Below are 27,384 nucleotides of genomic sequence, written 5' to 3' on the forward strand. Positions count from 1 at the left end.
TTATAGTTGTTTGCCAGTCAATTACATTGTTGTGTCTGTGGAAAGTGAATAGAAAGATGTTGCTTCCCCCTGCTGGTCACAACTAGTCAATGCAAGTCTGATATATTTAGAATCAATGTGAATTATTATTGTAATTATTTATGACTATATTTAATGTACTATATTTGTTTTACAGACCCCGATTTAGCCTTTAAAATATCTGAACCTGGAACAGAAAACAGTGAAGCGGTGTGTAAAGTCAAATTGTTGATAATAATATGTTTGAATGAATGACCTTCATCAAAAGCTGTAAATAATTTGTCTTTCTGTTCTCAGGTTCCTCAACCGGTGTATGAGGAGATTAAAGACAGCAGACTTCACATTGACTGCAAAACCACCCAGTTACCCATAATACCCTCTGATTCTTGTAACCCTGTTTATGCTACATCACAATTACCCACAAACCCCTCTGTGGAGTGGCATAAACAGTGCAATAATAAGTTACCCACAAACCCCTCTGATTCTTCTAAAACTGTTTATACTACAGCACAATTACCCACAAACCCCTCTGATTCTTGTAACCCTGTTTATGCAACTCCACAATTACCCACAAACCCCTCTGATTCTGGTAACCCTGTTTATGCTACACCACAATTACCCACAAACCCCTCTGATTCTGATAACCCTGTTTATGCTACACCACAATTACCCACAAACCCCTCTGATTCTTGTAACCCTGTTTATGCAACTCCACAATTACCCACAAACCCCTCTGATTCTGGTAACCCTGTTTATGCAACTCCACAATTACCCACAAACCCCTCTGATTCTGGTAACCCTGTTTATGCTACACCACAATTACCCACAAACCCCTCTGATTCTTGTAACCCTGTTTATGCTACACCACAATTACCCACAAACCCCTCTGATTCTTCTAAAACTGTTTATGCAACTCCACAATTACCCACAAACCCCTCTGATTCTGGTAACTCTGTTTATGCAACTCCACAATTACCCACAAACCCCTCTGATTCTGGTAACCCTGTTTATGCAACTCCACAATTACCCACAAACCCCTCTGATTCTGGTAACCCTGTTTATGCAACTCCACAATTACCCACAAACCCCTCTGTGGAGTGGCATAAACAGTGCAATAATAAGTTACCCACAAACCCCTCTGATTATTCTAAAACTGTTTATACTACAGCACAATTACCCACAAACCCCTCTGATTCTGATAACCCTGTTTATGCTACACCACAATTACCCACAAATCCCTCTGATTCTGATAACCCTGTTTATGCTACACCACAATTACCCACAAACCCCTCTGATTCTTGTAACCCTGTTTATGCTACACCACAATTACCCACAAACCCCTCTGATTCTTGTAACCCTGTTTATGCAACTCCACAATTACCCACAAACCCCTCTGATTCTGGTAACCCTGTTTATGCAACTCCACAATTACCCATAAACCCCTCTGATTCTGGTAACCCTGTTTATGCAACTCCACAATTACCCACAAACCCCTCTGATTCTGGTAACCCTGTTTATGCAACTCCACAATTACCCACAAACCCCTCTGATTCTGGTAACCCTGTTTATGCTACACCACAATTACCCACAAAACCCTCTGATTCTGGTAACCCTGTTTATGCAACTCCACACTTACCCACAAACCCTTCTGATTCTGGTAACCCTGTTTATGCAACTCCACAATTACCCACAAACCCTTCTGATTCTGGTAACCCTGTTTATGCTACTCCACAATTACCCACAAACCCCTCTGATTCTGATAACCCTGTTTATGCTACACCACAATTACCCACAAACCCCTCTGATTCTTGTAACCCTGTTTATGCTACACCACAATTACCCACAAACCCCTCTGATTCTTGTAACACTGTTTATGCTACACCACAATTACCCACAAACCCCTCTGATTCTTGTAACACTGTTTATGCTACTCCACAATTACCCACAAACCCCTCTGATTCTTCTAAAACGGTTTACGCTACAGTTTAACAGTTTTCAGTTTTAAAGGTGCACTGTGTAATATTTAGAAGTATCTGTAGACAGAAATGCAATATAATATACATAACTATGTTTTCAGTGGTGTATAAAGACCTTACATAATGAACCGTAATGTTTTTATTACCTTAGAATGAGGCATTTCTGTCTACACACACCGCCGGTCCGCTTACATCAACATGTTTCTACAGTGGCCCTGAGCGGACAAACGCGTTTCGTCACTATTGCTGTTCTTTGTGCAAAGATCTAGCTAAAGTCAGCGAATAAAACACTGACACAATGATGAACAAGTAACAATAATATTCGCAATAACATATCGTTTTACTGAATAATAAAGTAAACATAATTTCTTAATTTATCTTTGTAAAGAAACTTCATTGTTTAACTGGCGACTCTCTGCTGTCTCAGACAACGTCATATTTTCCTGTCGGCCACCGTAACTTCTGTTGGTTGCAATTCACAACCTCACCACTTGATGCCGCTAAATCACACACTGCCCCTTTAAATAGAACTTTAAAGACAGGGCCTAAAATTAACACTCGCCAAGTGCCAAATGCAAGTTGCCAGTTGGCCGATAACATGAGTTCTCCTCATGCATGAACGTGAACAAACATATACACAATGCTCGGGACAGTTGCATCATTACTAAAGTTAAAGCCTTCATAATATTCAAGATGAAGCGAAAGTGAGCTCATTTCGTTACTCGCACGCTGTGTGAGTGCGCACACACCCGCAGCACACACCCGCAGCACACACCCGCAGCACGCCTCGGACACCGCACGAATAATAAACTGAGCTCTCTTCACGTGTTTCCTCTTTCTTGCACTTGAGTGGACAAATTCACACACAATTATGTCTTATACTTTCTCAACTGTTTACATTCACTTGTGTCAGTATCAGTTTATTAGATCATTCACTCTTAAAGTGACAGTAGCCTAATTTTGCTGCTGCTGTCTGTGTTTTTAATGTTAATTAAACATCAGGACAACGGGAAAATCACTCCCTGCTCTTGACTGAATAACTTTTGTAACTTTAGTAAGGATTATGAGGATGTTTAATTTATATAGTGAAGACTATGCAGTGTAATTTTACATTTGCTTCCTTAATTAAATTTCTGTACCTGAAAACTACTGTTAGATCTACCAGAATAACCTGTAAAGCACTGTTTAATTCATTTGCATCTGTAATATTGTATTTATTTGTGCTTTTGCTTGTAATTTGATTATTTGTTCATCTATTTTATTACTGACTGTTTACTTGTCTTTCACAATATTTGAAATGTATATTAGGGTTGTAGTTTTAGCTGTGGTATTGACATTGGAATAGAGAATTGTTCAATTTCACTGGTATCTACAATTTTGATGTCATTATTTCCTGTTTTTGCAAAAACAGTTTCATGGCCGGAAAAATATATATATGTACGGCCTTTACATTTTCTTAAGTCACCGGCCATAGACAGGTGTGGCAAAAAGTTAGTTTTAGTCCCTGTTTAAAGAGTTGTCAGGTGATTCATACACTGTAAGATCTAATTAGTCTTAATTTAAAAAAAACATGCAAAACGATTGCCTTAAAAAAAACAAGTGAAGTGAAATAGGAATAGTATGTTTTACTAACAAATGCTTAGTTAGTATAGTGCACTTACACAAGAGTACTGTTACAAAAAAAAAAAACTAATAATAATAATACTAATAATAATTGTTACCATTGTTGTGTTTTGCATGCTGAATGTTGAGGTCTGTGTGAGTCAAGCATTATAGAGAGATTATATCAACCCAATTAAAAGTTTCACCATTTTAAAAGTCCATTATTTATCTAAAGGCTTGTTGGACTACACACAGCGCAGCACAGACCGATCGGCGGCTGACTTGAAGCAGTGCATGCCTGTTAGAAATTGTGTCCTACTTGAGACAGCGCCGAATCCACGTTACTGTGTCTGTGACGTATGGCATCAAAGCACACGAGAGCGATTGGAGAGCAGCCGGAGGACTCAGCCAGGGCAGTTTCTCCAGAGCGACTCTGATGACTCTGAGCTCTGATGATGACACATCTGATCCATGATTGGCCGGATTCACCACATGACAATGATCAAGTGTGTTTCGTGTTTATTCACATCTTCAGTTCCACTAATGCTCTCAAATCAGTTTTTTTTATAACAGTAAACGCTCGTTTCATGTAGTAGCGATGTCATATTGTGTCATGTTTATCAAAATAAAGGCCCACTTCATTGATAGTATAGATCCTCCTGAGACCCAGAAAAAAAAGTTTTTTGAATTTAGTATTTTCCATGTCATCACATTGTTTAGAGCACAATAAACAAATGGTAAATAATTTTTTTTGAAAAATAATATTTTATTCATACGTTATGCTATGTCCTCTGTAGTGGACGCCAGGACTAAGTTGTTTAAAAAAAAAAAAATGACATGAAATTATATGTATAGGCAAAAACAATGGGATTTTTTTTTTTTCAATCACCAATAAATGTTGGGGTTTCAGGATTTTTTTAACCAAAATTTGTATAAAGATGATTCTCAACTATGTTATGAAAGAAATAATGGAATGAATTGATACACCATTTTACTTTATGCAATATGTGGGTAAAATGGCCATAAATTAATATTCCCATTCAATGCAATGTATCTATACACTGTATCTAATTTGCACATTAATGTGTTCTTGGAGCAACATTTAATGAAAAAAGAAGTGTAATAATTGGAGTAATAATTGGCAACATTTTAATAATAATATCTAATATTTCATAGGAATATTGATGTATAATTTATTTCCATATTCACTTGTTGTGTCTCCCAAAATGCCTGATAAACATGATGTAAGTCCTGATGTCTCTACAGTGGACATGTATGAAATCAATGCCCTGTTCTGTAACAGAAAGTCATTTTTTATTTGAAACCCCATGACGTTTTCCTGAGATGTTGGTTTATGAAATACAATTTGAAAAGTAGTCAGATCATATTATCATATTTCCATAAGAGTGCTACATTTGATCACTAAATTAATGTCAGACATTTTTAAAGACCAAGGAGAAGTTGTTTTCATGGTGAAACCTCCAAACATTTGGTATCTCTGAAAAGCCCTGAATGTGCTCTTTACAGGACACCCAGGTTGTGTCATGTGACATGTATGATGTCAGAGAAATTCACTAAAATATAATGTCCACTACAGTGGACAAAAGTCTATTCTTGGGTCCCAGGAGGATAGGCTAATTTAAACTCTATTCTTGATCAGCGCGAGATGCATGCCGGTTAGAAATGTGTCGAGTGTGGTCCGACTCATGCTGACATATGTAAAGAAAACGCAGTTGCTCTCCACCGACTGCGCTGATCAAAAGCACGATGGGACACGACTTGCTGACGACACAGCTTAATGCTCATTGGTTTTAAACAGCCGTGATGTATTGATCTCTTTTAAAATGTTTGATTTTAAAACTCTGATATTGTGTTTCTATGTGTATATTATGTGTGATTATTCCCAAACTCTCTGACAGCACAATCTGTGATTGTTGTCATATTTCTAAAAAACATATTAAAAAAGGTGTCTGTATTATAGTAAAAATGATTGAAAAACACGTATTTTGAATGGAAATAAATAACAGTACTTTGGGTGTCTTGTTCATCTTATTTATTTTCATATAAAAGCAACAGAACTTAAATTACATCCAGTTTATTAGCAACACTGTACATGAGTGTGAATCCCGTGATCTCCACCATTGAGCTCGTATACGTCTGATCCACTACGAGGAGAGAGAACTGTCCGGCTTGCCAGTGCTTTTTTCACTCCGTCCCTCACTGACGTTTCCAGTTAACTCATTAATTAATTTTAGCATTAACATTCTTTTTTTAAGTGGACTCAAACGAAATATGTTCACAGAAACAATATACTCACATTACAAACACAGTATAAATGTTACATTGACCAATTTAAGACAATCAGTTTCCTCAAATGAAGTTAAATCAGGTTTTAATTCAGTGCAGGGTATTATCACAGTAACATACTGTAATGTAGATTACGGTAAATAACTGTAAATTGTTCTTGTTTGGATGTTTTTAAAGGTGTGTTGTGTTTTAACAGCATAATTGTAGTTGATGATTATACTCTTGTAAATGTACAGGTTTACTGGCAACCAATATTGCCAGTAAGTTACTGTATATTTTACAGTAATTTGATTACCGTGTGTTCCAGGTGTCCCGTAGCTGTTGGGCCGGCCACTCTCACACCGCTCCACGGATCGGAGCCGCTGGCGATGATGCTCAGGGTTGCGGTCGACCCGCTGCAGGATGGCCCGTTTCAGGTCGCCGTAAACCAGGAGGTTCGGGACGGCAGTTGAACTGATATCTGCAGTGTGATGAGGTGCACCAGTGGGCGAGCGGCCGCTCACACGCCTCAGCACTCTGAGAAACAAAGAGGTCCACGAAGGTCTCTGGATTATCTTGTGGACCTATTTTGGTCAGAGGCACGTGAGCGGGGGTGGATGGAGACTCTGTGGCCCGGACCTCCCAGATCATCCGGCTCCGGGACGGTTAGCAGTCCTCTTGCTCCGCATGGATGAGGGCTTGGAACCGATGCTCCTGATCTTCCCTCAGATCCAGGAGTGCTTGGTGATGTTCTAGACGGAGGCCCTCAAGCAACTTAATCAAATCCGCTAATGGTGAACTTGGCGGGGACTGCGTTCTTATCATCCCCAGGTTTCTGCACCAGTGCGACTGTTGAACTTATCCAATAATTTTCTCAACAAAACAAACACTTGCACTTCTCACACTCCAATATAACAGTTCTAGCTCCAGTCACACACAGACACAAGTTCACCGGCTTTATCCTGTCTCTCCACGTCAATTCCTGAAATGAGAGACAGCACTTGACCTGCTTACACTTGACCTCTCACATTGTCGACTGCACTGAAACCCCCTCACCACAAACACTTTATTAAACGCTTAAGTCATTTGAAACTTTAAACATTATGGTTCTGAGAAACTGAAACTAAGCCTTTGAAATAATACAACTTTCTGTGAAAAATATCTGTAAAATAACACTTTTTATTGAGTTGTATTGAGTTTATATCTGTGTGCAATCTCTCTCTCACTGTCTCTCTCTCTCTCTCTCTCTCTCTCTCTCTCCTCTCTCTTCTCTCTCTCTCTCCTCTCTCTCTCTCTCTCTCTCTCTCTCTCTCTCTCTCTCTCTCTCTCTCTCTCTCAGAGGAAGTGGGCGTCTCTGTCACATTCAGCTCTTCATATTAAACATGTAACCAGGAAAGAAACACTCAAAACTCTTCTGAACACACATCGAGAGCTTCAGAAGAACTGAATCTACTAACAACAGAGAAGATCATTTAATAAGAGAGAAGAATGAAGATCATCTGGACTTTCACTCTGCTGATGATTCCTGGTAAAAATCTGAACTCAGAGTAAATCATGAAAAAAAGCACAGATTTGATGAGGAGAGTCTTTAACTTCATGTTGTTTTATTGACTGTTGAAGAAACGTAATTTCTGTGTAAATTAAAGAGTTTTAATGCTGGTTTGTTGTAGGTGTCGTGAGCTCCATGAGTGTGACAGGATATTCAGGAGGAGGAGTCACGATCACATGCAGATATGATGAAGGATATTCAGATTATATAAAGTATTTTTGTAAAGGTGAATGGTCAGAGTGCACAGACCAAATCAAGACTGATATTAAAGATAAATGGGTTCAGAATGATAGATTCTCTCTGTATGACAACACAAGATCAGAAGTCTTCACTGTGACCATCAGAGATCTGAGAGAAGAGGATTCTGGGATGTACTACTGTGGAACTGAAAGGGTTGGAAACGATTTATACACTGAAGTGAATCTGAAGGTTTTAACAGGTGAGAAAATGAGACCCTCAAACCCATGAACTCCACAACATCACAATACTGATACTGATATAAATACTGTGGTTTGGATTTAACCCCTAAAGGATGCCAGATAATCAGTAACTAGGACAAATACACTTGACTTTTTTGTCCCCTAGTGTGTTTATGTCTCACTAAAGTTTGTGTATATCATTGAATAAAAATGAACACTACTGTGTTCAACAGGTAAACAAATCAGGACAGTGAGAGGATATACAGGAGGAAACGTCATTATAAACTTCAAATATGAGATTCAACACATGAATCCTGTGATAGACGTCTGTAAAACTGCAGATCAGTGTTTTACTGTAATAAACACTAACAGAAGAGCAGAATGGAAACATGACAGACGATTCTCCGTTTATAATGACAGATCTGCAGGACTCTTACTTCTGTTTATCAGAGATCTGAATGAGAACGACTCTGGAGAATATAAGATTATAGTCAAAGTTTCTGAAGATTACAGTTTCTTCTCTGAGTTTAATCTGGACATTAAGAAGGGTGAGCTGCTTTCAGTCATTTATGCATTATTTGACAGAATCCATGAATATATCTGGTGATTGTAACATTGCTGCACTTTATCTGGATCTTAAACAGAGGATTGTTGTGTGAAGAGCATCAGTCTATCAGCTTCTGCAGGAGGATCTGTGAACATCAGCTGCAAATACCCACAATCCCACATTCATGATGTGAAGTTTCTGTGCTGGAGATCTGGAGCTGATCTCTGTGCTAAAGAGACGTCTGTGAAGGAGAGCAGAAGATGGAGGGATGAGGGAAAGATCCGGCTGTATGATGACAGAGAACAGCAGCTCCTGACGGGAAGCATCAGTCATGTGACTGAAGAAGATTCAGAATACTGGTGTGGAGTTCAGTCTGATCAAGGACACAAGATCTTCATCACACGAGTCCTGATCAATGTTACAGGTACAGATGCAGATCACTGTGTGTCATGTGTCATGTTTGCAGCTGATTCTGTTTAACCACAGGATTATTTTTAATTTGGATGTTCTTTCTGTTCAACAAAGCAAAACCACAAACAGTTAAAAAGAGGAAGTATAAAAACAAAGTACAGTTTATATGTTTGTAGTTTATGAAGGTAAAAGTGCAGTTTTGTGTAAAACAATGATTCTGTTCTGAACAATGAGTCATTTTACCTCACTTGTACTATAGCTAACTCTAGTTTAACAGTGTTCATCAGTAACTCTGCTATACTGTATTATTCAGTGTGAAACCACAGGCTTCAGTTCTGGAAACTCAAACTAACAGCTCACGATTCTCTGTCTGTGAGTCACCAAACATGAATTCTGGGTAATGAATGTGTGAGTGACATCAGTAACACGTATCATGAGAAAAGAGATGTCAAGTTCTGTGTGTAAAAAAAAAAAAAAAAAAAAAAAACATCCTTTAGAAATTCATTGTTTTATTGTTTTATATACAGATGTTTTAGAAACAACATCACCACCATCATCCTCATCAGCATCATCATCATCATCCTCCTCCTCATCTTCCTCCTCCTCCTCCTCATCCGTCTCATCAGTTGAATCTCCACCGCAGAGAATGTGTATAAAATGATTATTTTAAAGGACACACATTCACGAGTTCACATGTTAATAAAATCTGATGTAATATTATAATGCGTATTTGGCTTGCTGTCCGGGGGGAGGGCTCCGAGCTCAGAATTCGGCCCGACCCCAGAGTACTCCCCCCTATAAATGTATAGATCATAGGTATCTATGAGTAGACCCAGCCGAATGTGAGGTGATGGGGTGGTGGCGGGATGCTGAGAAATTAGTCAAGAGACAGGAGGTAAGAGAAGGCTTTATTTATACTGGCTTCTTCTTGTGCTGATTGGATGATTACCTGAACATGCTCCTCCCGAACTTTGTTACATAAAACTTCATAATGTGCAGTAAACAGGGTCTGGGTAAACAGATGTTCTTTAAACATTTTATGAAAGATTATATGTTTCCTCTTTTTTCCTGCTTGCTGCAGTTGCTCACTTGTGGATTGAACTCTTAACACATTAGCACATGATTTTCTGTAAAGCTGCTTTGAAACAATATTTACTGTGAAAAGCGATGTAAAAATTAAAACGCCTACGCCTTAACAACTCTTATATTGTTTTCTCTGTTTCCAGACTGAGTAAAGTAAGGAAGTGTGTGTGTGTAGTTGATCAAGAGGAGATTTTATTTCTAAATTTGTAAAGAAAAAGATTGTAAAGATTTTTTTGTGAATGTATATGCATTGATGTTAATTTCTGTATGTTATATGTGATAATGTTAATTTATGGTTATTGTTTGGGAAGATATTTTTAGATTTTTATTTTTTAAAAATTAATTTTAGTGAATAAAGAGTTGTTAAAAGTCCAAAAGTGTCTCTCTTTCTCTCTCTCTCTCTCTCTCTCTCTCTCTCTCTCTCTCTCTCTTTGCCTGCTTTCCTAGAAAGCTTATACAGAGGCTTCTGGGTAGAGATGGTTAGCCTTCAGAACATTCTCTCCGCATCCAGAATGAATTTTTTTTTTTTTTAACTCGGTGGAAAGAGCAAACTCGGTGGTTGCGTGATGTATAATCATTGATGAAATACTTACACCTGTTTTACCTCTGTTGTTACCGTCAAAAAAAGTCGCTGTCACGTTATGGAAAGTTGGTTTCACCGATCAAAAAGATTACGATCTGGTGCGAATCTCCTTCAGTGAAACATATTGTTTCATTTAGGAGATTTGCGTTCATGATCATCAAAGATGAAGCAGAATTGGACTTGGCACTGAATTTCCGTGTGGATGATTTTGAATAATGTTGTGTTTGTCACTACTGACAAAATGAAGTGCTTTGGATGTGGTAAATCGGGCCATTTAATCCATTTATGTTTCAGAGTAACGGCGCTGGAGGTAGTAAGGATAGTGATGCAACTGAAGATACTCCTGCTAAACCGTCTGGGGTCGGTCTGGCTGAAGCAGTGCCGACCGTGGATAAACCTGCTGGGGAAGAACATCTGTTGAGGAGCCTGTGGAAGCTGGATCGACCTCCACGGAATCAATGAATGAAGGCAGGGATACTTCAGAAACTGAATGCACCTTCAAAGTATTTTTTACACTTCTGTGTAGTGACTATACATTTCTTTCAAAGATTTTAGCAAACAGATTATCAAAAATGCTGAATTAGGTGATCCATCCGGACCAAACCGACTGTGTCCCCAAAAGATCCATTTTTTATAATATTTCCCTTGTTAGGCATATTTATGATTTCTCTAAGTTATCAAATAGTGACATTGGATTGATTTCGCTCGACCAAGAAAAAGCTTTCGACAGAGTTGAACACACATACTTATGGGAAACGTTAAAAGCTTTTGGTTTTAGTAAAAGTTTTATAGATAAAATAAAAGTTTTGTACAGTGATGTTGAGAGCATACTCAAAATGAATGGTGGCTTATGCACTCCTTTTAAAGTTTTTAGAGGAGTGAGGCAGTGATGCCCGCTCTCTGGAATGCTATATTCACTAGCAATAGAACCTCTGTTACAACAACTGAGAAAAAATGTACAAGGTTTTAATTTGCCTAATTTCAGAAAAAGTCTCTTAGCATATGCGGATGATATTTTAGTGTTTGTTAGTCAACAGAGTGATGTACAGCTTTTAATGAGTGTACTTGATGATTTAAAAAAAAAAACTGCCTTCTGCTAAAATTAATTTGGAAAAAAGTGAAGCACTACTAATAGGGGATTGGAAAAATTGTTCTTATTCCCTTCCTCCTGGTTTAGTATGGAAGAAAGGCGGCTTTAAATATATATATATATCTTTTTAGGAGATGAAGCAACTGTACAAAACAATTGGGAAGGAACTCTTAAAAAGTTAAAGGTCGACTCGAAAAATGGAAGTGGTTAATCCCAAATATGTCATAAAGAGGTCGAACTTCAGTAATAAATAATTTAGTAGCTTCCTCTTTATGGCATAAGTTACCCTGCATTGATCCTCCTTTGCGCCTCTTAGCAGAGATTCAAGCGATTTTAGTTGATTTTTTTCTGGGACAAGTTACATGTGGTTCCTCAGAGTGTATTGTTTTACCCAAAGGAGGAGGAGGACAAGGATTGGTACATCTTCAAAGTAGAGCAGCAGCTTTTCGTTTACAGTTGTTGCAAAGACTTCTTAATGGTTCAGTAATTCCAAGCTGGAAAGTAGCTGTGTGTAAAATACTACACAATTTTGGAAATTTGAAAATGGACAGAAATGTTTTCTTTATGGACTTGTCAAAACTGAACCTGAATGGATTGCCTATTTTTTATCGGAATGTTTGTGTGGAACATGTTCAAAGTACAAAGAGAAGGACATTTTGAATCTCTTCACTGGCTCCTTGAAGAACCGCTAATATATGGAGCACGCTTTGATTTAACACACAATAACTGTACGACTCACGGAAACACTAGTGGCTTCCAAAATATGTACAATGGGGAGTCTAGTTAACTTGACAGGACCAGACTTTGAGAATATGGAAGAAGTTGCTTTGAGTCAAAAAAATTAAGTCAAGAAGATTTGTTTTTCATTTATTAGAAAAATGGAAACAAAGACTCACTTCTATTGAACTGAAACTTTTATCAGACTACTGTGAAAACAAAAAATGTTCCTAGATGTATTAACCGTTTTTTTTTTCTGTTTTTTTTTTTCTCTGTGTTAGATGATGTTTCAGGAATGTTTTTAAGCTCTGGAAAATCTGTGTCTTAATTTTTTTTTTTTTGCGTACTGGTAAAATCTTTTTAGAAAGCTTGTGTTCAGTTTTTCATGCTTATATGGATTGTTTTAGACTGAAAATGTTTAGTTTATTACATAATTTATTTTATAGTTTTAAATTAATCTTTTTCTATAGACGCATTTATTGTTGGTTTTAAATATGTTAGGAAAAATAGGTTTATTTGTCAGTGTTAAAATTTTATTTTAGGTCAAGAAAAGTTGGCAATCTATATGAGTAGAAAAAACAAGATAGAAATGGGTGCAGATCAAGATATTAATACTCTGTTTTTAGCCACAGTTAAATCATTGACTTTCATTTTTATAGTTCCATGGATGACGTTATCACATTTGAAATTAAATGGTGTAAGAATGAGGCTCTGTGCTCTGTTATTGATGGAAACATATTTTTTTCTCTTCTACTAATGTAGAAAAGGGATTTTATTTTATTATGTAAAATGGTAAATGTTGACTTGTTTAAAAAAAAAAAATATTTTTCCAAATTCATTTTGCTATTTGCAATAATTGCTATTTTATTTTTTATATTTATGAATGTTTGTTTGTTTGTTTTTCTAAAAATAACAATTTTGTGAGTGTTTGTGAGTTTTTGAGGCGGCATTGGGATGGCGTCCATCCCTGCGGGGGTAGCGTCACAGCCACAGGTGTCGCTCCGCCATGGAATCAGGTGTGTACCGGCTCAGGGCATCACCGTTGAAGATGTGTTGAAAACATTACTACGGCATCCAGGATGAATAAAGCAGTGGTGATTTTTGTCGAGAAGGAAGACATAGTAAATCAGCTGATAAGGGACGGAATTGTGGTAAGTGGCGATTTTCTAATTATCTCACCGCTTGTTACTCCGACAACTAGAGTTACGATATCCAATGTGCCGCCTTTTATTCGAAATGATGAAATTGAGAAGGCTTTGATGCGATATGGAACATTTACTAGTGAGATTAAGATGATCCCGCTGGGGTGTAAAAACGCTGCTCTAAAACACGTTATGTCTTTCAGACGGCAGGTGTTTATGTTCTTAAATGAACCGGAGTTGGATATTTCGTTCAGAGTCATGCATGAAGGGAAAGCGTATTTTATTTACGCGAACACTGGTAGTATGAAATGTTTCGAGTGTGGGGACATCGGGCATAAAAGGCACACATGTCCACACAAGGCCCAGGTTAGTGAAGTGGAAGTTAGGCCTAGTACTTCTTCTGCTGCTGGTGAGAGTGATAAGTCCGCTTCTCAGGATAAGCCTCAAGCTGGATCACAGAGCAACATCGAGAGTGATGGATTGATTGAAAGTCAGACTGGGAACGTTCATGAAATGGTTGATTCTGGTAGAAATCATGATGTTTCTGAACTGGATGACGATAGTGTAACGGATGATGATGCAGCTACGGTTAGTGTTGAAAGGGTTTCTAATGAAAATTCTGAAATGTCTAATCCTGGTGAAATGAGTACTGATGCTGATTTGGGGATGAGAGATGACGATGCTTTCTCTGGTAAATCTGACATTGGATCACAGTGTGGAAGTGTGGATGATGTGTATACATCACTATTGAACTATTGAAGTTAAAGATTTTTTTCCTGATGAAAATAAATTCATTTATGCAGTGAAATTGTTGCAGAGAAATGTTAGCTATGAGGCTTTAAGTAAAGAAAAAAGGTTCAGGTTGAAGAAGATGTTAACAAAGTCACACAGGGTGAATACTTCTCTTTGCTTATTTGTTCTTTTACGATCCTCTTTATATTTTCTTTCTGTATATCAAACTAACCATGTCTCTAACATCTAACCTCACTTCCTTTTTCAGGCCTAACATGATAACACTTTGAAACACAATGTACTAAAACGTTCTGACCTGTGTTTTTGAATGTTGTATGTTGTGTTGCCATACCCCTTTGACTTTGGTTGTGTGAGTGTAAAAATAACACATTTGGGAATTGAAACTAGACAGATGACTAAATTTGAACCTTGTGATTAACAATGAAATAATCATTAAAACCAGTGGCGGCTGGTGCTAAACATTTTTTGGGGGGGGGTGCAACAAACTGAATTATTAATCCAGGACTGAATGTAGGCTAATTGTTAAATAACAATTTAACAGTGATTATAATGTAGCTATCATTAGCCTAAAGTTTAGCTAAAACTTCAGCCGGTAGGGTTGGGAAATAGCCAATTGCCAAATAAATCAGAATTTTTGGGCTAAATGGCGATGTATGGTATAATCTGAGTATTTAATTATTATTTTTCTATTTGAATAATAAAGCAAATATTTTAGCTAAATATATTTATAATTTAGTGCTAATGTATATTTTAGTCAGAAAAATAGCGCTCCTATTCTATTGCGCTCCGTCTGTTCGGCGCTCATGCACGCGGCGGCGCTTGTTCACGGAAGTTTAGCTTGCAGAAAGCTCGCCCAGACATGACAGCAAACTGGAAATATTGACTTTCTAACATTTACAGATGGAGAATATGTCTGTGAAATGTAAGTTATGCACTGAGGAAATTATTGGACTTCAGCTTATGGCTAAATATTATTAGAGGTATATTTGTTTCCACCAATCGCTGCACAAGTGAAGTTTACGTATGATGACGAAAGCACGTTAGTGCGAGCCCTCCCGGAACCCATAGAGAATGCATTGCAGTGCCTGCAGTTCGAAAAAAAATAACTTTGAATGTAAGTCTATGGGAACACTCTGGGCGATTTTCGGCCATAGTGAAATCGCCCAAAAAGAGGCGGTACTCCACAGAACGTGACTTGGCGCTGATTGGACTATATCCAGAGGCAGAACAACAGTGAGTGACTGCTAGCGTAACTCTGTGGTTGAATGAGATTGTGATTGAAAAAGTCCCTTTCACACTTTGGTGGTGCGTCGCCCGATCGCCCTAATGAAGAAACCGCTGCTGATTAAAACAAAGTTTGCTTTACCTAGTAACAGAGGGGTTTGTCTATGAAAAACAATCAAATTGTGGGGAAATTATGTAATGCAGCATGACATTTTTGCCATACCTCCTTATTCTTTAAAAACTGTTGTATTATTTTAGCTGGTGGGATTCTCAATGGGATTTGTCTGAGATCCTCCGGCCTTACTTCTTCTTGGGGGAGATTCTCTGAGAACTGCTCGAGAGATCCTCCAGCCGTGATTAAAGCATTTGAAGGACATTTGCTGAGGCCTATTTGTCGATTATTCCTGCGCAGGAAGTAAGCTAGTTACGGGAACAGCCAGCCCGCCATCGATGTGTAGACGCGCTAGAGTATAGGGTTAGACTCAGAAGACGTCGATGTGTAGACGCGCTAGAGTATAGGATTAGCACCCAGCCGACGTCGATGTGTAGACGCGCTAGAGTATAGGGTTAGACTCAGAAGACGTCGATGTGTAGACGCGCTAGAGTATAGGGTTAGACTCAGAAGACGTCGATGTGTAGACGCGCTAGAGTATAGGATTAGCACCCAGCCGACGTCGATGTGTAGACACGCTAGAGTATAGGGTTAGACTCAGCCGACGTCGATGTGTAGACGCGCTAGAGCAGTGGTTTTCAAACCCTGGATGCCAGGATGATTTAAGGAAAATATAATTAAATTAAAAAACAAAATTTGTTTTCATAAAATCATAGTCTATAGGCCTATATAAAAGAAACACGCGAAATATGGCTATTTAAACAACTGAGTTTGGTTCATTTCTGTGAGGCGCGGCGCCTCACAAACAAGTTGACGGAAAGGAAACCGAGACGGCACGCGATGTTCCCGGACGCGGACGCGCGCGCATCGATATAGGCTCGGTCCTGCTCCTCCGTGGTATCGCGGTTGCGGCACAGGCGATGAAACGTCAGAAACAACAACAGGTGACTAAGCTATCGTTATATGATCCGGCTCTTATTCGTGCAAATGCTTTTAAACCATTCATGCGCGACAAGACAAAAGAGAACGCGCTGTCAGTAAATGTCCTCCTGACACACACACACATACACACGACCCACAGATAGACGCGCGCCAGTATCAAGTTCTCTTTCGCGCTAGAACGAACAACACACATGTATGCCAAAATGTCCGTTTTGTCGAGTATCCTCACAAGAACAGTCTTAAATGAGTTAAATAAAATCTTAAATGAAAGTAAAGAGTAGTGAGAGAATGGGATGCGTGAGATCGTCAGCTGTGGCTGGTCCTAAAGTGGCAGCAGCTAATTCTCTGAGAAAATTACTAACAGCTCTTGACTAAAGAATGCGTGTAGTTTTATTACGGATTTCTCTATATTTAATTTATAATTTATGCAGTGCGGAATGTTTTGATAACCTTATCCAATTTCTGTATATTTCATATCTGTTAGACAGGAAAGGCACAGGTAAATATGACATTTATAATGGGTTTATGTAAGGTTTGTTTTAAGTTCACTTAAATTAAAAGTTTTTATATTTTTGAAGCCTAATAAATATTGAAAATTTGGGGGGATAATCATTTTCATTTTTTCTTAGAAGCCTATAATAAATAATAGTTTAGCATCCAAATAAATCTATTTATTCGAATTTATTCGAATGAGAGAGTTAGGTGAGCCCAACGTTTTGGCTTGTTTATAGATATTTTTTTCATTCTTGTTCTGTTCTGAATATCATTAAATTTAAAGGATTTGTTGTGGAATATTTTTAGTGATTTTTTAAAGTATACATCAAACGATAGTAGGCTATATTAATTGGTTAAAATTCTTACAATGGTTAATGGTTAACCGGTTAATTAGCATCCCTGTAGCTTTAGCTAGATCAAAAGAGTGCAGAATCAACTTTGCGTTGCGATCGCGTCACGGATAAGCCACTGCACGTGCATCATCAAAAGCGGTTGCTAAGAAAAGGCTTAAGAATAGGCCTATATAGGCCTATGGGTCGCGTCAAAAAAAAAGAAAAAAAGAAGGGTCGCTCTTGAAAAAGTTTGAAAACCACTGCGCTAGAGTATAGGGTTAGACTCAGCCGACGTCGATGTGTAGACGCGCTAGGGTATAAATATTATAGGCCCAGGTAGGCTTAGGTCAGATGAGAAAGGACTTAGTTAGGTTTAGGGAAAAATCTACGACAACTATTTCTCATTTCTCTCAGTTATTTTGCTTTATTTCCAGATTCAAGACTAATTTTTACGCATTAGAGCACGTTCACACATGCGCACTCTTCTAAAATGGTGCTTTAAATCTCTTGACAAACTAAAAGACGTACATGACATTTGTATGTATTCTAAATAAAAGATACAGATTGCACTGAAAGTCAGTTTGATTATTTTGTTCAAGATAAGGATTTATTAAGTCCATTTGTCATGCAAACTAGAAACTCTGCTTCTAACCACAGGCCAAGAGCTGTCGTTCAAACCACACAACTTTGCGATGATGTTTGCGAAAAAATGTTTTTTTGTTTTTTTTTGCAAGGACAGTGCATATTAACATAACAGCTCAACTGTAAAATATGCCAGAGTTAGCCAAAAGGCTAGTTTTCATCTGTAGAATGTTCGTAAGAACAATGTTTTCGGGAAACACTGATAACGACGGAACTTGCGGACATAGTTGGCTAACGATGCTTTTGGGAAACGCACCCCAGAGGAAGAGTTCTGGTTGTGAATAATCTGGCTGCCTCAACTTTATGGCACAGACTCATTGTAATGGAACCGCCTGAAGAATTGATTTGCAAAATACAGAGGACATTTGTGGAGGTTTTTTGGAGTGGAGAATATTGGATTCGAGCAGCGGCTCTCTACCTACCCGTTTACGAGGGAGGTCAAGGTCTGGTGGATGTGCGGAGTAAGATCTGTGCTTTTAGAAAACAAGCAGCACAGAGATTCCTGTATTATAAGGACTTAACTTGGACTGAGACTGCATGGAGATGGAGATGGTTTTTGGATGGACTTCCAAAAAAATATACTCATTGACTCCCATTATAAAGCTTGGAAGAGCCAGGAATTTTTTTTTTTTATACAAATCTGATTGTATTCGTCTGAAAGAATAATGTCATTTACACCTAGGATGATTTCAGGGTGAGTAAATCATGGGTAAAAAAAAAAAAAAAAAAAACTATCCCTTAAAACTAAAGCTTTGAAATAATAATAGAATCATTATGTTAAAATATCTGTAAAATAGATCTTTTTAAATAAGAATAAAATATGAGTATAAATAGTTTTATCTGCATTTTCTGTTCTGCCTCTGTGTGTTCATTAACCATGTGTGAAGCATTAGTTTCAATTTCCGCTTTCTCTCTCTCTCTCTCTCTCTCTCTCTCACACTCTCTCTCTATCTCTCTCTCTCTCTCTCAACACTCTCTCTCTCTCTCTCTCTCTCTCTCTCTCTCACACTCTCTCTCTCTCTCTCTCTCTCTCTCTCTCTCTCTCTCTCTCTCTCTCACACTCTCTCTCTCTCTCTCTCTCAGAGGAAGTGGGCGTCTCTGTCACATTCAACTCTTCATGTTAAACATGTAACCAGGAAAGAAACACTCAAAACTCTTCTGAACACACATCGAGAGCTTCAGAAGAACTGAATCTACTAACAACAGAGAAGATCATTTAATAAGAGAGAAGAATGAAGATCATCTGGACTTTCACTCTGCTGATGATTCCTGGTAAGAATCTGAACTCAGAGTAAATCATGAAAAATAGATTTAATGGGATATCTTTTACTTCAGTTAAACTACGAAAAACAGCACAGAATTGATGAGGATAGTCTTCCTCTTCAGTTCAAGTTGTTCTATTGACTGTTGAGGAAAGTTAATTTCTGTGTATATTAAAGTGTTTTAATGCTGGTTTGTTGTAGGTGTCGTGAGCTCCACGAGTGTGACAGGATATTCAGGAGGAGTTGTCAACATCACATGCAAATATGATAAAGGATATACAGAGAATAAAAAGTATTTTTGTAAAGGTCAGTGGTCACAGTGCACAGACCAAATCAAGACTGATATTAAAGATAAATGGTTTGATGCTGGAAGATTCTCTCTGTATGACGACACAAGTTCAGCAGTCTTCACTGTGACCATCAGAGATCTGAGAGAAGAGGATTCTGGGACGTACCAGTGTGCAGTTGATAGGACTATCATTATAGATTCCTACACTGAAGTGAATCTGAAGGTTTTAACAGGTGAGTAACTGAGACCCTCAAACTCATGATGATCTCCACAACATCACGATACTCAACACTGACATGTTTGTCATTAAATGAAGATGAAGTATCATTACTGACTTGATTTTTTACACACTAATATCTGGGTTTGTGTTTTTCAGGTCAACAAATCAGGACAGTGAGAGGATATTCAGGAGGAAACGTCATTATAAACTACAAATATGAGATTCAAGAAGAGAATCCTGTGATAGACGTCTGTAAAACTGCAGATCAGTGTTTTACTGTAATAAACACTAACAGAAGAGCAGAATGGAAACATGACAGACGATTCTCCGTTTATAATGACAGATCTGCAGGACTCTTACTTCTGTTTATCAGAGATCTGAATGAGAACGACTCTGGAGAATATAAGATTATAGTCAAAGTTTCTGAAGATTACAGTTTCTTCTCTGAGTTTAATCTGGACATTAAGAAGGGTGAGCTGCTTTCAGTCATTTATGCATTATTTGACAGAATCCATGAATATATCTGGTGATTGTAACATTGCTGCACTTTATCTGGATCTTAAACAGAGGATTGTTGTGTGAAGAGCATCAGTCTATCAGCTTCTGCAGGAGGATCTGTGAACATCAGCTGCAAATACCCACAATCCCACATTCATGATGTGAAGTTTCTGTGCCGGAGATCTGGAGCTGATCTCTGTGCTAAAGAGACGTCTGTGAAGGAGAGCAGAAGATGGAGGGATGAGGGAAAGATCCGGCTGTATGATGACAGAGAACAGCAGCTCCTGACGGGAAGCATCAGTCATGTGACTGAAGAAGATTCAGAATACTGGTGTGGAGTTCAGTCTGATCAAGGACACAAGATCTTCATCACACGAGTCCTGATCAGCATTACAGGTACGGATGCAGATCACTGTGTGTTATGTGTCATGTTTGCAGCTGATTCTGTTTAACCACAGGATTATTTTTAATTTGGATGTTCTTTCTGTTCAACAAAGCAAAACCACAAACAGTTAAAAAGAGGAAGTATAAAAACAAAGTACAGTTTATATGTTTGTAGTTTATGAAGGTAAAAGTGCAGCTTTGTGTAAAACAATGATTCTGTTCTGAACAATGAGAAACTGCACTGATGTGAGTCCTTTTACCACACTTTTACTATAGTTAACTCCAGTTTAACACTGTTCATCAGTAACTCTGCTATACTGTATTATTCAGTGTGAAACCACAGGCTTCAGTTCTGGAAACTCAAACTAACAGCTCTCGATTCTTTGTCTGTGTGTCAGCAAACATGAATTCTGGGTAATGAATGTGTGAGTGACATCAGTAACACGTATCATGAGAAGAGATGTCAAGTTCTGTGTGTGAAAAACACATCCTTTAGAAATTCATTGTTTTATATATAAAAGTTCCAGAAAAAACAACTGCATCTTCATCACCATCATCATCATCAACATCATCACCAACATCACCACGTCCATCATCATCCTCATCATCTGCTTCTTCCTCATCAGTCAAAGCTTCACCGTTCACAGGTGTTTCCAGAACTTCTACATCACTGGCGTCTCCGATGACATCACCAGGTGATCTTGTGCTGAAATACAAACATGTGATCAGTGGGTGAAGCTTGTGAGGAGGCTGAAATATATTATTTAACATAAAAATAAGCTATATTTTCAACTCTAAAATAAATAAATAATATTACATTTAATACATTTTAAATAGTTAATATGTAAAAAATAAAAAAGGAATAATAACCCAATCATTCTAGTTAGCATACTGAGTTGAATCTGCATTTTGGTGCTTTGTAGCCTATCAAGGAAACAGCAAACCACGGTGTCCTCAGAGGCTCAGATGCTGGGAGTCTATAGAGACTATTATAAGAGTAGGGGGAAATCTACTAGCAATCTGGAATTGCTTGTTTGGAGAGACTGTTTATGATTTATGGGGATTATTAAAAAAAGTGGGTGGAGTGGATTTTCACCATGGTTGTTTACACACACTGTGGACACACATCTGTGTTCAAACACCTTATAAAAGTTAATTTTGCATAATAGGTCCCTTTTTAAGGGTCACTGGTAGGGAGCCTTTGAGCTGTGTTTATAATCACTATGATATGGTTTTCAATTTGCATAGCACTGACTGTAAAACATGTGCTTTAGGTATGATAATTGTATATTTTGTGTTTTGATATTTGGGATATGGTCATTGGGATATTGTTTGGGCTATTTCTGACTGGCCATTGGGCTTTTTTTGTAACACAGACGTGGAAACCCTGAAATCCAGTATCATGATCTGGTCAATCCTACTCCAAACGTCAATTATCTGATCTGATATTTGATCAGATTCTCAGATGATTTCTCCTGTGTTTTCAGGCTCTCTGATCGTTCCTCTGGTTCTGGTTCTTCTGGTTCTGATCATCGCTGGACTCTTATTAGTGTTTCTCTGTAAGAAGTATCAGTCTCAAGGTAAAACTCATTCACTTCTTTAGAAGCAGAAACTCTTTATTTATACTGAGATTAAAACAGATTTCATAGATTTATTGATTCCCACTTTGCGTCGCCACCTATAGGCTGCAGCGAGACATGAGTAAAATAGATATTTGATGATGTGTGAAAACATTTATACAAGGCACAATTGTTGAAATGTGATATACAGTAATGTCATTAATTTAGGACGCTTGATTTTGGCAGGTGGTGATTCGTCGTCTCAGACTGGACCAGGAAAACATGAAGTTGTGAGTCCAGTTACTGTATAAAATGTTGAATTAAATGTCTAATGCCTTCCATCCTTATAATCTTCAGAGCTGTAAATAATTTCTCTGTCTCTCCTCAGGTTTCTCACACTGGTTGTGATTATGAGGAGATTAAAGACACTCACAAACAATTACCCACAAACCCCTCTGATTCTTCTGACACTTTTTATGCCACTGCCCAATTACCCACAAACCCCTCTGATTCTTCTGACACTTTTTATGCCACTGCCCAATTACCCACAAACCCCTCTGATTTTTCTGACACTGTTTATGCCTCTGCCCAATTACCCACAAGCCCCTCTGATTCCTCTAACACTGTTTATGCCACTTGTAACAAGTAGAATTAGGTACTGGGTGATTCTCTGAATTGGGTGCCCTTCAAGTCCCCCAAACATACTTCAAAGATTTTCAATTGAAGGAAATCACAAAATGCATTTTAACGCTGTCAATTAATAGAACCAGGTGCCTTAGCATTATAATGCAACACAATTGCTTTTTTTTATTTTTTTATTTAAAGATAATGAGTTGCCTAAGTAGTAGACAACAAGCATGTTTGCATGTCCTCACTAACCATCATTACATTTTCACTGAATATCAAACAAATAAAAAGTGCAATTAATACCAAAATGTTGCTGCTAATATAATCATATGTTGGTCTACTTTAACTAAAATATACATGTATATAAAAAAATACATTAATTATATATGAAATTGCAATATTTATACACGTCCTCCAGTTTGTTTTCAACCCCGTCACGCCATACTATTTACCCCCCTATAAAAATAATGGATCAATCCCTGTGGCATCAAATCCAGGCAGTGACATCACACAAGTCTCTTGAAGAACATGCTGCAAATAAAGGCATGTGTCAGTATCTTTTCTTACCTATATTTCATGTTTTTTACTGTCAGATTAAGATTGTCAGGCTCAACATTTCAACTCTGTTATATGACTAAATGATAGTAAACTACGGTTCAAGAAGAATTAAACAATAGTTTTGCAAAACATTAAAATTTTATGCTGTCCTAAATGTCATGTGGTGCTACTGTCTTAGCTAAGCTAACTGTCTTAGCTACTGTTAGCCAAAAACTTCAACCCCGTCACATTCAACCCCGTCACATTTTTTTACGATAACAGGGTTGAATTGTTGTGACAGGGTTGAATGTTTGACACTTCTTAGTAGATTACTCAATTGTAGACTTCTTGTATTGTGATGTGAACTGTCAGAAATAATCGATTATGGTATTTTATGTTCAATATTTTCAGACACCCCAATGGCAAAAACAGCAGCAGAGAGGCAAAGACAGTACAGAGCAAGAAAGGATGCAGATGCAGAGAGAAGGGAAACATATCTCAGGAGTGAGCGTGAAAGGTGGAAAAGGGACACAGAGATAGAAAAATAAATAAAAATAAGCAATCTGGGTGACAGAGCTAAACGATATAAGCGGAAGATGTGGAGGGATGCTAAAAAAAGACAGAAGAAGAGGGAAGCTTTGAGGAATAGCGACATAGCGACTTTGCTGCTGTTTTTGCCATTGGGATGTCTGAAAATATTGAACATAAAATACCATAATCGATTATTTCTGACAGTTCACATCACAATACAACAAGTCTACAATTGCGTAATCTACTAAGAAGTGTCAAACATTCAACCCTGTCACAACGATTCAACCCTGTTATAATAAAAAATGTGACGAAGATCGATTGATGTTTGTGATTAATTAATGCTCAAATGTTTGTTTGTTTTTGCCAACTTTAATAAATAAAATGTTATTGAATGTGATATCATTAATTTTACAGGTAAGAAATCCATGATACTATATTGAAATAATGATCATCACTTCAACCCTGTTATCATTTTCAACCCCGTTATGCTGAGTTCAACCCTGTTATTTGATCGTTTTTATTAATATTTTCGTGATAAGAAGACAAATTAGGTCAATGTTTGTTTTGCTGTGTGCAGAATTTACAGGACAGTTGGAAAAAATATGAAAGCCTAATTAAATCCTAATGTTAATGCATATTTTGTGATAATATATGAAGACCAATGTTAGATACAGTTTTCATGACCTGATTTGGTATTCAAATGGTGAGTATTTAAAAATAAAATTCTACATGCAATAAATGATATCAAACAAGGGACATCTCATTGAAAAGCTTCTACAAAAATGTACTTGAAAATCTTTTTAAATCATATTTAAACAGGGTCCAAGTGGTCTGTGACGGGGTTGAACTCCAAAACAACTTTCAGTAAGAAAAAACACTCAATATCGATTAGAATTTCATGCCTGAGGTGGGAAAATGTATTTTCTTAAAGGTTTGACTAATCCACTATCACATGAAATGATCAGAAATAACTATTTAAGGTTAAAAAAAAAGAAAAAAAGTATGACCCAAAAGGCACCCAATTCAGAGAATCACCCTACTGTTCCTTTAAGGCGGAACACACTCTGTTACTCCCTCACTGATGAGTGAGCAGTCGGGATGAGGAGCGCGAGCTGTGAACATCACATGTATGCGTGTAAAGCCTGTTTTATATGTATGTTGCTCTTACCTGGTTTTATTTCTATTCAGTAACGCAGTTGTTAGTGGAGTGTTTTGCAAACTGCCCATGTGTGCGTGGGATCGACGACGCTGATGATAAATAATCACTGTGGAATATCAAATACGTGAGTCTAGTCTTACACTTGGCTACAACCATTCAGGCAAGCTATCCGGCCCCTCTGGTTAAAGCGTTACACACTGCCCAATTACCCACAAACCCCTCTGTTTCTTCTAACTGCGTTTACACTACAGTTGAGAAAGCCACCAGTGACTCTCAGATTAACTCTCGGATTAACACACAGGATTGCGGTTGCAGCCTATAGGATTGGCCAGACAATTTTAAATTGACTTAAGCGCGAACAAAAAAAGACCCCCATTGGCCCATAAGAAACATATAACAAAATTATGATGATTGGATAGATGTGAAATTTGGGTCAATCTGTCCAATCAGCTGCTGGTCAAATCATGACCATTATCTGCTTTTGTAGAAATAACATGCTAACATGCTATAATTATATATGCTGTAATGCTACAGTGCATTCTATCAATTCAGTTCTGGCGCCTCCGTCTTAACATACTGTACAACGTGACGTACATTCACATCACATGTACATTAACAAAAGTTCATTACTTGCATGTGCTTTAAAGCCTTGCTGGTTAATCTTTTCATTTGCATGCTGATGCACTGTTCTAATGTGCGCTTTAATGAGCGCGTACACCCGAAGCACACTGGCACTAAGAGCCTGTCAAACAGCGTCTGATTACTGGACTAAGCTAGCCTGGCTAACGTCAGACCACATCTCATTGAGACGTGGTCTGGGAACCATATGTTCATTTTCTCGTATTTGAGGCGTGGTTTACGAATGCCCAGAGCCGTTTATTGGGCGCTACGAATGTCTATCAAATGCGCTTGTACGTACCTCATAGCCAATTGTTTCAATTATACCAGATGACGTATGTAGAGCGGCAGAAATTTGACGAGGAAGAAGACGAAATAAACTTGCGTTCTAAACTACTTAGAACACTATCTAAGGCTGCATCGAAAGGTAACTTCGCGCCTGATGCCATGTTGGATCCATAGATATAAACAAACTGCTTTGGTGTGTCGCATAAATGTCGTCATCGTCTTTCTGCTCCCTCCCCGTTCTGTGATTGGTCCCCTCGCTGAGGCGAAAATCTGATCCATGGTGTCCAGACTGCCTAGCAGCGTGAAGAAAATTGCGCTGCGCTCAAGGCAGCATGGGGAAACCCAGGCTAGGACTAAGTTCTATTTTGCGTCATATTGCGATAATACTGTCAAATACACACAAGGTTTACACAGTTGGCTGTGTCTAAAGTGAAAGTAAACATTTGAGAGAAAATCGGATGTCTATCTTATGGCTTTGTTTAATACACAGATTAGTGTATTGCACAGTGGTTTGTCTCGGTAATGATGTGATTTTGCCTCAGTAAAACAGGGTATTCTGCACTGATGCAGAAGCTGTCATCTACCTGTTGCTTTATAAAGGTAAAGGCGGTAACCAGCTTGCAGTTGAACTGGGAATGCAGGGAATTATGTTGCTTTGCTGTTTTCCTTTGTAATTGTTTTGTGGCTGTGGTGGCAGGCGGTAATATCTGATATTCTTTCCACTTACATCTCTGTTGACGTTAGTTTTGGTTGTAGTGCCGGTGTTTCATGATCATAATTAAAGGGCTGCTTCTAAACACTGGGTCTTGTACTTGTTTGTATTCGTGTTTTGTTTGTAATGTTCAGTTTTTCATTTTACCTATGTGGTGTGGTGGTAATTTTCTGTGGTGGTTCAACACTTGACCGGCTGTCTCAATGTGTGTGTGTGTGTGTGTGTGTGTGTGCCAGTCCACCTTACTATTTGTGTTTGGACCATGTATGGCACAAAATATATTTTTTCCAGTATAGCATAATAATTAAGTTGGGGCCTCACCAAAAGAGCAGCCTAGGGGCCCCTGACCGCCTTAATACGCCCATGTGCATCACATCTGCTGAAGATCTGAATTACGCAGTGGTGAATTTCCACTGTAATCTGACTGTCCTGATAGTGAAAATATCAGGAATAATCAGGATTACAGTGAATACGCTGCTGTCAATCATCTCACTGCAAATTACAGCGCAGCATTTTGTTCTGCAGATGAAAAGAAATGATCAAAAACCTTTGGTCAGAGTTTGGTGTAAATAAGTACTGAATATTTCAGAAACAAAAGTGTATGCAACTGTGCTCAATTTCATAAAGTTTACAAACTTTAGCAAATGCAGCAACTACTGTTTTAGTGTCGGCTCTCATTTTAACGGCCTGATAAATTGGTTGTGATATTGTTTGCAAATGTGATATTCATGGCTTATCGAAAGCTGAAATGCACAAAAAAGCATAACTTCAGCTTTT

The 27,384-nt window shown here is 38.0% G+C and overlaps 3 protein-coding genes across 6 annotated transcripts in view; all 3 read left to right on the forward strand.

The window, feature by feature from the left end:
- LOC309493657 (uncharacterized protein) overlaps positions 1–3,422 on the forward strand; it is a 117,630-nt gene extending 114,208 nt beyond the window's left edge. For both annotated transcript variants that reach the window (XM_082162843.1, XM_082162844.1), the window contains 2 exons: positions 176–228; positions 316–3,422. In XM_082162843.1, coding sequence (XP_082018969.1) covers positions 176–228; positions 316–2,007 — 1,745 coding nt within the window. In that variant the 3' untranslated portion in view covers positions 2,008–3,422. The remainder of the gene's footprint in view (positions 1–175; positions 229–315) is intronic.
- Positions 3,423–7,283: 3,861 nt separating this feature from the next.
- The window catches only part of LOC309493701 (polymeric immunoglobulin receptor-like), a 72,957-nt gene continuing 52,856 nt past the window's right edge, over positions 7,284–27,384 (forward strand). The window contains exons 1-5 of one of the 3 annotated variants that reach the window (XM_082162906.1): positions 7,284–7,410; positions 7,553–7,870; positions 19,851–20,165; positions 20,262–20,588; positions 21,098–21,271. In XM_082162906.1, the coding sequence (XP_082019032.1) occupies positions 7,371–7,410; positions 7,553–7,870; positions 19,851–20,165; positions 20,262–20,588; positions 21,098–21,271 (1,174 nt within the window). In that variant the 5' untranslated portion in view covers positions 7,284–7,370. Of the gene's footprint in view, positions 7,411–7,552; positions 7,871–8,083; positions 8,399–8,494; positions 8,822–19,027; positions 19,196–19,386; positions 19,708–19,850; positions 20,166–20,261; positions 20,589–21,097; positions 21,272–27,384 lie in introns of those variants that run through there. The other 2 variants (XM_082162905.1, XM_082162904.1) reach the window with 2 other exon arrangements.
- On the forward strand, positions 21,315–26,697 carry LOC309493873 (uncharacterized protein). The gene is made up of 4 exons (XM_082163148.1): positions 21,315–22,156; positions 22,382–22,425; positions 22,524–22,791; positions 24,868–26,697. Exons 1-3 carry the CDS (start codon positions 22,042–22,044, stop codon positions 22,782–22,784), a joined length of 420 nt encoding a protein of 139 aa, XP_082019274.1. The 5' UTR covers positions 21,315–22,041; the 3' UTR covers positions 22,785–22,791; positions 24,868–26,697.

Source organism: Leuciscus leuciscus, assembly GCF_965113295.1.
Source record: "Leuciscus leuciscus genome assembly, chromosome: 3".
In the NCBI taxonomy this organism is placed as follows: domain Eukaryota; kingdom Metazoa; phylum Chordata; class Actinopteri; order Cypriniformes; family Leuciscidae; genus Leuciscus; species Leuciscus leuciscus.

Coding starts and splice junctions, on each gene's coding strand:
- LOC309493873 (XM_082163148.1), top strand. CDS start 22,042: ATGATTTCTCCTGTGTTTTCAGGCTCTCTGATCGTTCCTCTGGTTCTG. Junction 22,157..22,381: donor TAAGAAGTATCAGTCTCAAG/GTAAAACTCATT, acceptor TGATTTTGGCAG/GTGGTGATTCGTCGTCTCAG. Junction 22,426..22,523: donor GACCAGGAAAACATGAAGTT/GTGAGTCCAGTT, acceptor GTCTCTCCTCAG/GTTTCTCACACTGGTTGTGA.